General features: G+C 37.3%; 1 protein-coding gene across 1 annotated transcript in view; it reads right to left on the reverse strand.

Moving 5' to 3' along the window:
• Positions 1 to 854: 854 nt before the first annotated feature.
• Positions 855 to 14239, reverse strand: part of ngfra (nerve growth factor receptor a (TNFR superfamily, member 16)) — a 36892-nt gene continuing 23507 nt past the window's right edge. The window contains exons 5-6 of the mRNA XM_028042003.1: positions 13855 to 14054; positions 855 to 6250 (exon numbers count right to left, since the gene is read on the reverse strand). Coding sequence (XP_027897804.1) covers positions 6198 to 6250; positions 13855 to 14054 — 253 coding nt within the window. The 3' untranslated portion in view covers positions 855 to 6197. The remainder of the gene's footprint in view (positions 6251 to 13854; positions 14055 to 14239) is intronic.

Below are 14239 nucleotides of genomic sequence, written 5' to 3' on the forward strand. Positions count from 1 at the left end.
CCTCTGGACGACTCAGATACACCACCTGAACCTGGGAACCTCCATCCTCCTCCTCCCTTGACTTTGCTTTCATGTCTTTAATATTTAGTATAATTTGTAAAACAATAAATAGATCTGCTGTTTTAGTGGGCCATGTGCATTACCCGAGTGTGTCTTGTGTTTGTGTGGTCCAGGTTTGTACTTTTTTTGTGTGACACAGTCATGGTGCTCGTTGGAGATGTGGTTGTGCGCCTGCGGTTCAGGTGCAGTGATAGTTTTGTGCGTACCCTCCGATAACATCTTGTAGCCACCCCTGATTTAGGACAAACCCTAAAATAGATCATCAGTCCATCACAAATGTTTGTTTAGAAAAAGCACAATTTTGCAATTGCAGTTTTTCCATTCATTAAAATTTTGTTCACACAATGAGTCTTTAAGAAACACGCTGCGTCAGAATCTTCCAACTACTTCCTGTCGTTTTCTTCTTCATGGTTTGGACCAGTGGCAACATCCGCTTGTTGATCATGTGACTCGTGTGATGCACAAAAAGTGATTCCATTGCAATTTTGCAAAACAAACTAAATACCTCATCCTAACACCAAGAACATGATCAAAAACCTAACTTGTTTTTCAAAATTGACGTGTTTATATTAAGCAAATTCATTTTCGAAATCACATTGGAACCACAACTGCAGAGTTGAGAGAGAGTACCTACATTGACCAATTAACCTAAAAATATATATTTTTTGTACTGTAGGAGGAAATTGCAGTACTTGGAGGAAACCACCTTGTCACAAAATACAAACCTCAGATCTATTTATCCATTTGGACGTAAACAATCTCACGTTAACAACAAACACAAACGAGACAAATGGTGCAATTAAATCTTTTTATTGTGGTTTTATTACTGTTGCACACATTTCATGTTTTTTTTCCGTTTTAAAGCATGTTTTTCTATCTCGTATCAACTCTAAGAAATTCACATTTACAGAATGCATTTTACATTAGTAGGCAACTACATAGGACATTCAGCTTTTTGGGGTTGGGGGGCCAAGTCCTGATGTGTTTGTATCAAGTAATAAAATCTCAGAGATTCACAGTGAGTCTCTCCACAGACATCACTATGCTGCAGATTACATATCTTGATGCCTCTATAATGGAGGTACTTGATAAAACTACTGTACATGCATTAAATCTGTACAGTAGCGCCCATTTCTGTTGACAAACAGCCTTGTGAAAGTACCTGGTAACATGTTTAAGCTTTCAAAATGCTACATGACCCTAATACATCATATTAACATACAGTATGTGTTCATTGGCAACCTGTTTGTAATGGTGCCAAGTTTTTACAGTTTTTGTGAGTCTCCAAGGCTCCATGTTTGTGACTTCAGTTCATGAAAATCCTTCATTAGTTCTAAAATATATAAAAGAAAGCACATTAAAAAACACAAATGGAAAAAAGATGCAAAATAAAAACATGGTTAAAGTAACAATTAAAACATCTGAACTCAAAAAACGTTAGACACTGTACACAGGCACTTGAACTGTGGTACACTCTTTGAGTGCAATCATATTATATCTAATAAGTGCTCACTTAGAAAAAAAATGCTCATTTCAAGATGGTGGTACTCCTAATAAACAGGAAATGTAAGGAGAAAAACAATTCAGACCTACAGAAATGGGGCTAACATGAAAACTAGGGATGCACGATACTGGATTTTTGTTCGATATGCTAAAACTCATTTGGCCGATTACCAATACCGATATTTTTTTCTTATACCTACTTACTTTACTTACTGAAACTATATGGCTTTCTCTACTGTGGAATTAAAATACTGCATTATCTTTGTCAATTTAGCCTGCTACCAAATGCAAATGTCAAAAAGGAGGATGAGAATGATGTAACACTTTCAACTTGCAGTATATTTTCTGTCAAATTTATTCATTTGCTCTCTGTTAGACAATGACAACACTCAAATAGTGCAAATTTGACGCTATGCTGTGCTGCAGGCTTCATTGTCACTGTTTTGTCATATAAAAACAACACCTTTTATATCGGTGAGTTATTTTGACGGCCGATGTCCAATATTAAATTTTGCAGCTAATATCGGCCGATACCATGCTGATAATATCGTGCATCCCTAATGAAAACTATTCCTTTGAACATGTCTTGCATATTTTTCTGTTTCTACCCAGGCTGTACATTCGCACAAAGCATCTCAATCTGTTGGAGAAAGGGGAATACGTCAGCTTTAGGCAGGATGAGTGCACTGCTGGAGGGCTGTTGGAACCTCAGCGGGGGGATGGAGATGAAGAAAATTTGTTTTTTTTCCCCCTTTAAATCAACTTCCTGGTCACTCATACGAAGTGTAGAGAAGTCTGCTTTAATGTCAGTCCCTCATGCAGGATCAGGATGAATCACTCTGGCTCTCAATAGAGGTGTGAATCATACACTCCTGTGTGTGGGGGTGTGTGTGTGTGTGTGTGGTCACCCCTTCACACCAAGATCTGCTACAGAGCTGCAAACTACAGCAGACTTTTGTTTGCTTTCATTTATTACACTGCACTGATTCATGAATCAAAAGTGAGGCGACCAGAAAGTTTAATTGTTTGGGGTGTTTGTGACTGAGTGATTGATCCATGCAGAGCCACACAGGACGTAATGAGTCATTTTCACTGTTTTCTTCCCTCAGTGAGACATTTCCTATCTATCACTAAACTCTAAAAGCGCCGCTAACGAGCTAAAAAACATCTTTCGTTTCCTTAAAGGCTTTGTCTGCATTTATACTCTTGCTGAGAATAAAATGACAAAACTAATACCTCTTGGATATTGTTGGAAAGTGACTCTCTAAGCAAAATGTGTCATAAGTTAGAGTTTCACACTGATTTATTTATTTTTTTTCTAACATTTGTAATCTGGTTATTTCTAGACAAATCTATGCCAATCCAACAACTATCATCTGATCAGACTATTCATTCATGTCTCTGCAACTTATATTCGAATGCTATAAAACATATTTTCTACCTAAAAATACCTTGTTCAACTTAGCAAGATATACATTTTTCGTTTTAAAAAAAGAAAAATTAGGAATAATGTCAGTACAGAATGATTTTTACTATTTTTGTCTCTTTGTTAAATAAATATGCATTAAAGCTACAGGGTTTAGGCAGGGCAATGCAATGTTTTTGTGAGCTTTACGCTCTCAAACGTCAGTGAAAATGAAGTTTGATGTTTTCTGTTATTACACTTTTCTCACAGTTGGGTAATTCCAGATTAAGTGTTCCAGATTGTCAAAAAGAGAAAAGACCTTTTTATTTCTTTTGTCTGGCAGATTTTATTTGAGGGATTACTTTGGTCTACAGGGTTGGGAAGGAAATTTAACTGTTAGCAAAACTGAAGAAATCTTAAAGGGGCAAATAGTTTTTCACAAAACTTTGACTAAGATTAGATGGACAGTTTGTCGTCTGTGAAGAGGTTGTGTATATTCAAGAAACCGGGAATAACCTTTGAGGTAATTCAAGCAAAGGCTAGTTGGAGTGAAGCAATTCCCAAAATGGTAAATACATTTTTCTTCTTTAAAACTAAAATTTTTGTTCTACTTTTTCATCAGCTGGCTCTTTTGATTTAGCTTAATTGCCACATTCCGTTTTGCAGTCTGTAAGCATTATGGCTAACTGATTGGCGAACCACCAAGATTTTATGGTAAATGGCCAATAAGGCTACGTTTACAGAAGACCGTTGCCTGGAAACCGCCAGTATTTTCGGATGTTGATTGGGGAAATTTTCCACCTACACACTTTGAGTCAGCTGTAGTTGTCATGCCAAGCCACTAGATGGCACTGTGATTTTAGCTCGTCATCGAACGCAAAGTCTATATGGACACGCGTCAAAATGGTGCTAGACCTGAGTTGGAACGAGATATTGTTTTCCGTTGCCGGTCTGTTTGTACAATGGCAGATGAAATTGAGAGAGTGACACCAAACTATTATGTAGTGAAGCTTCTGCAGTCATAACGGAGGCTCAGATGATGAACATCTTGTGTTTAGTTTATATTGAACCAAAAACAATGACGGCGGATAACCGCATGACGCGCGTTGGAGCTTCTTGAATTTTTTTTTCTCTCTTGGTTACTTTGAACAATGGCAGATGAAACACTGTCTAGGTTTTATTTATTGAAATCAACAGAATGTGTCCGTGTATTTGAATTTACCAGATAATTTAGAGGAGTTGTGAGTTTCACAAGCTAGCTGGGCGCTGACGACCAGCTAACCCGCATCAGTGCCTGGATCTCCGGGCAGGACATCAACTACAGGCCATTATGTTACATAGCCAAGTTTCTCTGATTAGTTGACGCTCCAAGTTGAGCGGCAAAAGTTCAGACCAGCATTATGTTGGACGCCCGTCAAACGGTCAAAACGCTTTAAATCGCGCGGTGCTAGACACACGAAACACGCCGCTACGCTCTCTCAATGTGCGTCCAAATAGGCTTTGAACGTAAACCAGACGCGCCTGATGCTCAAAACGCATTTGGCGCGAACGCAGCGTTAGCTTCCACCCCTTTGTAAACAATAATCCATCTCCCATTAACGAAGTGCTCATAACACATTATTTTAAACTATTGGTACAGGTTGAACCGGCAAGAATCTGGTTCACTCCCCAAATATGGGCCAACAATTTGCACTGCATCAACAGGATGTAAACAACCAAATCAAAGTATTTATTTCTTGTTGTTATTTCATTGTTTTAAATTGTGTAAATACTCATTTAATCTCAGTCATACTACAACAAGTTAATTCCTGAGAATCTATGTGCCACTGTAAGCAATGAATGCAGTCAAGCTCGGCTACAGTATGTGTCCTCTACATGGTATTTAAGTTCACTTCTACAGTCGTTCAAGCAGCAGGAAGGGGACACATTAAAGGGGCATTCCATAAAAAAAGATACCACCAGGCCTGAGATGTACAGTAAGCCTGTGCTTAAGTGCTTGATTTCAACTGGGAAATGCAGTAAATGTCGGGTGGTTCTGCCTTGGAAAATGAAAATATGATGTCACATTGAGGCTTCAGCAGGAACTGTGTTGCAAGCAGAGGGTAAATAAAGCTAAAACCCTGAGGTAATTACTACCCGCCTCCCAGGTAAGCCTTGTGTAAGTAAGGGTGTGTGTTTTACGGTAGGCGTGAGCTTGTGGAGGTGGAAGCGCCGGCTTCCTCTGAGGGCTGTCCCAATTTCACCGAAGAATGATTGGATGGGATTCCTCCTGCAGATTTGATTTTTTTCCCAGTCCCAAACTCATTTAAGTAGTTTAATTAGCAGTCGTGATTCTTTTTTGTTTGCTTGTTTGTTTTTTGGCTCTGTAAATGGATCCCTTCCACCCCCCGTTTCCCATCAGACGACTCATCTCGGTGAGTCAGCAGCGGCGCTGAGTCCAGAGATGTTCCTCTCACGTTGCACCTCCAGCGAATCCAGCCTGCTGATTCGGTCGTGAAACTAAAGCCTCAAAATGACACAACCGCGCAAACACAAACATGAGACAAACATTATGAACATGAAGCTGCTAAAATACAATCCCTGGAGGCACTGCTAGAGAGGGAGTTTATGTCTGTTACACAGCCATAGAGCCATCTAATTATTCAAAAAAACAAAAAAAAGAGTTAATTACTGAGCAGTCTCATCAAAACATGAGTCACTAGGATGAATCCTTGTAGCTGTTCTCAAACAATGACATTAACATTGGTCATTAAATGAAAGGGAAGGAAGAAATTCCAGAAAAAGCTGGGAATTGCTAATGGCACCCCTGCTGTTTTTGTATCTCTGATGCCAACAGAGAACAGAGAGGACAGGAGGAGAAAAAATGCCCTCCAAATAAAGAAAAAATAAAAAAAAGCATAAACATGGGATTAAAAACGGAGACGTTAAAAGGGAAGTACAGGTTAATCTGGCAGCTCCTAAAAACTATGTTGCATGTTGTTATACTTGTTCTTGTTTGCTATTGCCATAGATTCGGTGTCCAGGCACTCTATAAGACAGAGTTTGACTCCACATGCAGGGACGAAGAGTCTCCGTCGGCTGCCCCAAGCACATTGGAGGGTTTCTGTACGTTTTTCTGTGGCCACTTGAATTATGAATCAATGTCTTGTTTTTACATTCTCTGCGTGGCACCCCCTTCCTTCGGTTCCCGAGCCCTGCCAATTCGTCTTCCTCCTCCTCCTCTTCTTCCTTAGACTTCAGTCGGAGGCGAGTCGGGCTGGGGGCTTCCATCTACCCTCACCACTGCAGAGAAGAAATAATGAGAAATACGTCACGAAAGAGAAATTTCTCACTTGTGCCATCGCGGTTTAATCCCAAAAGGCTGCCTCCTCTAAACAAACTCTTCCCTGAAGGGGGCCCTATGGTGTTATGGATCCATCCGAACCACTTAAGCTGAAGCCATTAGCTAGATGCGGATGGGAAACAAATGCTCCAGTTTCCCACAAACCTCTTAACCTGTTGTATATTGAGGGGAGCCAGGGAAACGCCTCAGGAATGCAGAGACGATTCTGAGCCCCGAAGTGCACTGGGTGTTTTCTTTTCTTCATCAATGCATCTTTGTGTCAGGGAAGAGCAACGCAACCAATTTTATCTTTAACGTTTCGTCAAATCCTTCCAAGAGAAACTTTAACTCAAATTTCATCAAGATATCTGCACTGAGATTATTAAACCAGACCTTTCAGCTCCCTGTCTGCATCTGCAGCCCTTCAGACCAGTGATGGCCAAAGAACTTTCTTCCTGCCTGTTTAAACAGGAACCAGTGGAAGCAGTGATATCTACTTCGCTTCCTGTGCTGCAGAGTTTTCAATAACTTCAATTCATAGAGTACAATTAATTTTATACTTTATCAATTAATTTATAGTTATTTTTGAGTTATTTTTTTCTAAAATAAATTCATACAAAATGAGATTAAAGCCTTAAAAAATTGTACATGAATTTTGTAAAATTTATTTAAAAGACATTTTACAAAAATGTAAATTTCATACAATTAATTTTACATATTTTACAAAATTCATGTAATATTTTGTGATTTTACATAAATTACAGAATTTACTCAAAAAATGTATATTATATTACATGTATTACATAAATGATTTTACAATTATTTATAAATAAATTTATAAATGTATGTAAAAATTTTAGTAAGAAGAAAAAGCAAATTCAAAAGTTTTAGAGTCAGAACAGCGATGATGAAAAGAAACATTTCAATTAAAGATGTCAGTTTATGGACAAATTTTGCAATGATATAAAACAATCTGAATATCTATGTAAAAGAAATTTGAAAATGTTGTTTTTGTTCATTTGAACTACATCTGTGATCGTATTCTGAGTTTAAAAGTTTTTTCTTTATGTAAATAGGAGGCAGATGTAAGTTTATATTTCTTTATGCTCTTTTTTATTCATGATTCCTTTTAGTTGTTACATAAGCTATTAAAATTTATTATTGAGTGAATGAAATAAAAAATAGAATGAAAATTAAGTGAAATTTAGTCAGATCTATGGAAAAAAAAATTTCTCACATTGGTTTTTCAGTTTTCTAATATGTAAAATTACAATTTTGACATTTCTTATTTAAAATAGCATCTCAACATTTTTATGACTTCCAGAATTTGGCCTATATTTGGCTTAAAATATGTTTTGAAATCTCAAAACAGTTGTAGACATTTCTTTGAAGTTTAACCAGCTAATCCATTGTTTTACCTTCTTTTTGTACAAAAAATTTACTTTTATGTGTATTAGACATGCTTTTATTACTTTAGCAATAACATTAAATGAAATGTGCGTCCTTGTCGCATTGCTGTATAAATACATAAATATTTTTGTCATATTTTCTGCTATTGACTCATTTTTTTCTGCAGAATTTGTTTTCTCTCCACACATTAAAACTATGATCTCAACGTCACAGCTGAAAAAAAAAGACAAGTTTTGTAAATAATAAATCAGATGATTCTGCCCTTGATCAAGAAACCTTACACCTTTCTTCAGAGGTTTTCTGGGAAGAGGCTCTGGATCAAACCGCAGCCATGCAGGAGGAATGATGAATCCCTCCTGACGTGGTAAAACCTCAGGGTCTGTCAGAATCAGCTGAAGACTTATTCTGATTTGTTCTGAGTAGTGGGAAAGATTTATTCCCAGGAGAGCAACCAAAAGTTCCCATATTTTAAAATATATTTTTAAAAATACTCTAAATACAATGACTAAGAGTTATGTTTATCTTGTCTGATTATAGCAACTTAGAAGTCAACTCTACATTCCCAAAGGGAAAATCAACAAGCCTAAATAACGAAATCTGTTTTAAGAGGAAAAGTGTATTATATCCATTCCACTGAATGTAGATATTTTAAGTTTTTATGTTATGTTTTTACAGCTAGAAACTAGTGATCAGGACTGAAAGTCTGGGTTGTAGTGATGAACTTAGTGTAGACACATATAGACACATAAAGGCAATTACAAAGTTGGTCTTCTATCACCAGGACATTTCCAGGATTAAAAATGTTCCAGCAACATCTAGAGAAGCTCATCCATGCATTTACCTTTAGTCTGATCCTAAAAGCTCAGTTTGATAACAGAGAAACTTGTTTCTCCAGTCATGAGTCACGCCTTGTGTATTCCTGAAACTGCATTACTAATCCTGCAGTGAGAACACTTTATTTCAAAGTAACTTTGAAATGTATAAAGTTACATACATGTGATAGAGCTCCTGCTTGCAGATCAGATTCTGAAACTCAACCGTGCGTGTAAACTTGAGACAAATGTTCTTCTTTCTCTGTCTTCTATGTAAAATTATCAGAACACAATTTCCACAGCTTTCACTTTACCATCGTGAGAAATTTTCCTTGATCCTAGAAAAAGTCGATTTGTATTTGCTTATATTATAGTCTGGAAGAAGTTCAATTTTCAAAAATTAACACTTATGCTGCATTTACACCGAACGCTTTTCGTACGTCAGGTTTACATTCAAAGTCTATGTGGAGGCGCGTCAAAATCGCTCCGGACGCTTGTGGGAATGAGCCGTTTTCCATTCCCAGTCTCTTTGTACAATGGTGGATGAAATTGAGAACGTGTCACGAAAATATTATGCAGTGAAAGCTCCTGCAATCATAATGGAGGCTCAGATGTCTTTGCTGAACATTTTGTGTTCAGTTTCTTTTGAACAAACAACGGTGACAGCGGATAAGGGCACAACGCATGTTGGAGGTTTTGCCTTTTTTTCTTTTTCCGGTTACTTTGAACAATGGTAGATAAAATATTGAATGTCTAGATTTTATATACTGAAATCAATAAAATGTGTGTTTGAATTTACCAGATAATTCAGAAGTGTTGGGGTTTCACAAGCTAGCTGGACGCTTACGATTGTCACTATCAGCTGTTTTTGTCTCACCCGAGCCCAGTGTGACGACCTGCTAACTCACATCGGTATCTGCATCTCCTGGCAGGACACCAACTACAGACAGCTACGTCACATAGCCGAGTCTCTCTGATTGGTTGACGCTCCGCAGTTTTTCCAACTCCAGCATTGGACACAGTGGACGCACGTCAAATGCTCCAAACGCTTCAAATATCGCATCACTACAGGCACAAAACGCACCGCGCCTTGGATGCACCTGACGCTCAAATTGCGTTTGGTGTGAACGCAGCATAATCCTCGCTCTATTGCTGCAAAAACACAAAATCTTAAGTACATTTAGTCTAGTTTATAGTGCAAATATCTTAGTACACTTGAAATAAGACAAAACTAACAGGAAACATTTTAGTAAGATATAGGAGCTTGTTTTAAGTTAACAATTTCTTAATATTGATGAAAAAGTACTATTTCCATTGATAGATTATTTCACTTATAACAAGACATTTTTCCCATGTCATGAGTTAATTTTTCTGCAAGTGAAACTACCACTCCTATATTCAGGAATTATTTACTTAAAATAAGCCTCCATTTCTTGCTAAAACATGACTTGCAAATAAGTTTCTTATTTCAAGTGTACTGAGAAATTTACGCCAGAAGCTAGAATAAAAATACTTGGTAAAATGTTTTGTTTTGCAGTGACCTTGTTAAAACTGAAATCTTTTAAGCTATTTTTGTTTAGTTTTTCCGGGGGTCAAATAAAGGACAGAGAAGCTCGGTAGAGCGCTAGAGCAAGGCTGAGACTGTTGTTTAAATTTTAAACTCCATCTATATGCATGATTGAGAGGGGCGAGGATGTAAAGGGGTGAGGGGCTGCAGAGATAGACCGTTCTTTGATGAGCTGACAGAAATGAGGCCAAGCTCCCTTCGTGAAGCATCTCTCACCCTTCACCAGTGACTCATGCAGGGAATACCCCTTTCTGAAAGTTGTCAGTCACATTGAGGGGCATTTTCCTCGCTCTACTTCCTTTCATAAAAGCTTACTTGACGTATGATAAATGAAACTGCTCCCGTTTCTTTTACCCACCAGCAAAACATGTTTTTTTTTGTTTTCTGGAAACAGGAAACCGTCGGCGATTATAATGGATTTATAGTGCGAATTCTGTTGGTTGATTAGGAATCCACAGCCTCTTTTATGTGACCGTTTGTTAAACCGCTTTCACACAGACAAGTTGTGCTAAATGCCAATTAGCACCTGTTAAACACGGATGCTACATCCGACTTGGAAACCAAAAGAGACTGGGCCTGGATCCCATCTCGTAACACCTGCTAATGAGCCAACAAGTTAACGAGGGGACAGGGTTAACCAGTCAGACATTGAGTCAGTGAACCAGCGCCAAGCTGATTCTCCAGTATAAAGCCTTTTATTGTTTTGTTTTGTTCTTCCTGATTGGAAGAAAGGAAGGAGGTTTTTAGAACAAAAAAACTCAGTAAAAATTTATTCTGTTTAAGAACTTTGATAAATGGCTCTTATAGCAATTGCAAAAAACGAAAAAATATTTTGATTGCTCAGTGCGGTAGCCTGAAGAACCTAAAACAAAACACTTTAATGAGGGTTTTTTAAACCCAATCTGTCTTTAATCCACCACAATAAGGGAAATGCATATTATAGCAACAGCTGTAATCAGAAAAACTAAAATTTAGATTTGTTTGCTCCACTTCTGACCGGCATCGCTTTACACACATGGACAAAATGGTCAATGGAAGAAAAACCCACAAGGGTCACAGAAATAACTTGAATCTGACAAAGATAATAAATACAAATTCTGTGAAAATAAACAAATGAAAGTCAGACATTGCTTTTCAAACATGCTTCAACAAAATTATAAAACACATAAAACAAGTTATTTATGTGACCATTGTGGGTTTTTCTTTTATTAACTGAGGGGTGCCAAGAATTGTGTCCACCTCTGGATATCAGCAGAATACTTTATATTAGGAAGCCATACATTGCCTCACTTTTGTTCATAAAATGAGTGTTTTTTGTTTTGTTTTGCTAGTAAGAATTTAACTGCCAGGACATGTGAACTCTAGATATAATCTCTTCACAACATATTGTGTCGTCTCTAACTTTAACTACATATGTAGTGGATGTAATGATACTTCAAATACTCACATGGCTTTGAAATTATTTTTAAAAAAACAACTTAGAATTTGCAAAAATAAACTTTTTTTGTACCTAATGAATTTTATCCACCTAGAAAAACAAAAGTGTCACCTCCTGGCCAGTCTGTGTAGCCTTCTGACCTAGCTATGAACTGTCATGTGTCCACTTGGTATTTTTGCTTCACTTAAATCCAAAAACTCAGGATGTCCTTTATTGTTGCCAATAAAACTCACCACTAGAAAAATTCCTATTCCAAAGGCCTTTTTTAGTCAAGAAAACAAACATTTTCTGTTCACAGCCACAAAGCGTGACAGGCTTCACCCTTTGTGTCATTGCAGAAGTAAATGTGTCATCCATGTATGCTAGCACTTATTTGATTCTGTGGCCATGACTCAAAAAACAGTTTTAAAAGTGCATGTTTGTTTTTAAATCTAAGGAAAGACCGTTTTTTTTCTTAATGTTTTCAGGATCTGCTTTAATGTGAAGCAAGGCAGCTGACAAAAAATAAAAATGAAGACCAGAAAAATACAAAGATCAGTGATCAAAGCAATTATAATTTAACAAAAACACCTAGTTTAAACCTAAGCAGCCCCATATGGTGCATCTTCCAAATAATACATGAAAACCCCCACAAATAAGTGAAAATAAAACCAAACAGAACTTGTGGATTCAGAGCTGAATTGCGGTAAAATATGAGCTCAATCAACTCCAGATATTCAAAGTGTTAACTCAACACACTGGAGTGAATCTTACAGGAGCAAAACAAGCCTACTGAGATGCCAGTAAATTGTGCTGCATTTATTTTGCACAAAACAACATCAGGGTGTGGTTTGCACAGATACTGATCTGTGAAGGAGCTTTCACATGCATGTGTTCAGCTCTGTGATGCACAAATGAGAGAAAGCTAACAAACTACCGTACTGTAAACTTCATCTGTGTTTATCCCCCTTAATGCACTCCACCAATAGAAGCAAATTGAGTGCATCGTAAATTGCTTTATAATAGATCAGCAAAGTGCATAATGTTGGTTCCATGCCAGAGTTCATTTACTGAGTTCATCTTACAAAAACCTTTTTCGATTTTGTCTGGCTTGATGGCGAATCAGACCTTAAAATACTTCCTACCATCCCAGGAGGAAAATATAAACCACAGAAGACAGATATAGATCAGATGTTGGTACTTCGCGTTATCTCTGACATGTACAGATCCAAACTGAAAGGGTTTCAGATGCGTGTCGAACCCTTTTCTACATCCTTTGCCCTTATTTTACTGAACCTCTGCCTCAGACTCTCAAGTTTCCAAATGTTTTCATGCAGAATCACCAAACAGCCTTTGGCAGCTAAATCAGTCGCAAATTCGGCTCTTACACCTGATTGACCTTAAGGACCTTAATCGACCCACATAAAATCATTCTGGGATTAAAGTCACAATTTTGAGTTTAATCTCAGAATTCAGGCTTTATTCTCAGAATTCTCACTTCAATCTGAGTATTATGACCCTTTTCTCAGAATTCTGACCTTTGATCTCCGAAGATCAAAGTCAGAATTTTGACTTTAATCTCAGAATCCTAATTTATCCTCAAAATTCTGACTTTGAATGAAAACAGAATTATACTGTTTTTTCTGTAATTTTGACATTAAACTCAAATTTTATGCTTTATTTTCAGAATCCTGACTTTTTCCCAGAAGATCAAAGTGACTTTAATCTGAGAATTATTTTCAGGAATCAGTTTTTATCCTCAGAATTTTGACTTTAATCTGAGAATTACGACTTTTTTCTCTGAAATCTGAGAATAAACTCAAAAATTTGGCCTTAATCTCACAATTCTGGGTTTTTTCTCAGAATTTTGACTTTTTTTTCTCAGAATTCAGATTTTAATCTCAGAATTCCAACTTTTGATCTCAGATTCTGAGATTTTAACTTTCATCTCAGAATTCAGATTTTTAATCTGAGAATTATGGCTTTTTTTTCTAAATTCTGACATTAAACTCGAAATCTTGGCCTTAATCTCAGAATCTTGACTTTTGATCTCAGAGGATTAAAGTCAGAATTAGTTTTTTTATTTCTGTACTGTAGCGAGCCCAGGGTTCTGTGATGAAATGTCAGATATAAAAAAATGAAGTGGAACCTCCAGATCATTATTTCCATGTAATATAGCTGTAAAACCTTCAGCATGCTGTATCAAGGCAAAGAGAAACCACTTTTCCAACCTTAATAATAGTATCCACAAAGCATAAAAAGGCACATTTTCAGGGTGGTATTATTTGGCTTTCATCTAAGTTTCTGAAAATGCTTTCACCTTAATGGCAGTGTTTTGGTGCAAACCTGAGAGCTTACCTATTTGCTCCAGTGTGTGTGAGCGTGACGGCTGAGGCTGGGCTTCAGCCTGTGCGTGCTGCTGCTGCTCCTGCAGACTCTGAGTGTCGACTGAGATGCCGCTGTCGCTGTGCAGCTTCTCTCCCTCCGGTGTTACCATCTGGTTGTTTGTAGCCGCACGGTTATTAGCTGGTTGCTTGTTTTGCTTGCAGCTATTCCACCTGTGAATAAGTGAAACACAAAACCATACTTAATTCTTGATGAAATTTGGTTGAGGTCTTTTTAATTTGCATAGATGTTTGTTTTTACAAACTTGACTCTTGCTATATTTTTGTGTAACTGAGCAATTTGCATGATTTTAAAGTAGCTGTACCTCCAGTATCGTGGCATCTATAGGGAGATTGCA

This window comes from Xiphophorus couchianus, chromosome 16 (assembly GCF_001444195.1).
Source record: "Xiphophorus couchianus chromosome 16, X_couchianus-1.0, whole genome shotgun sequence".
NCBI lineage: Eukaryota > Metazoa > Chordata > Actinopteri > Cyprinodontiformes > Poeciliidae > Xiphophorus > Xiphophorus couchianus.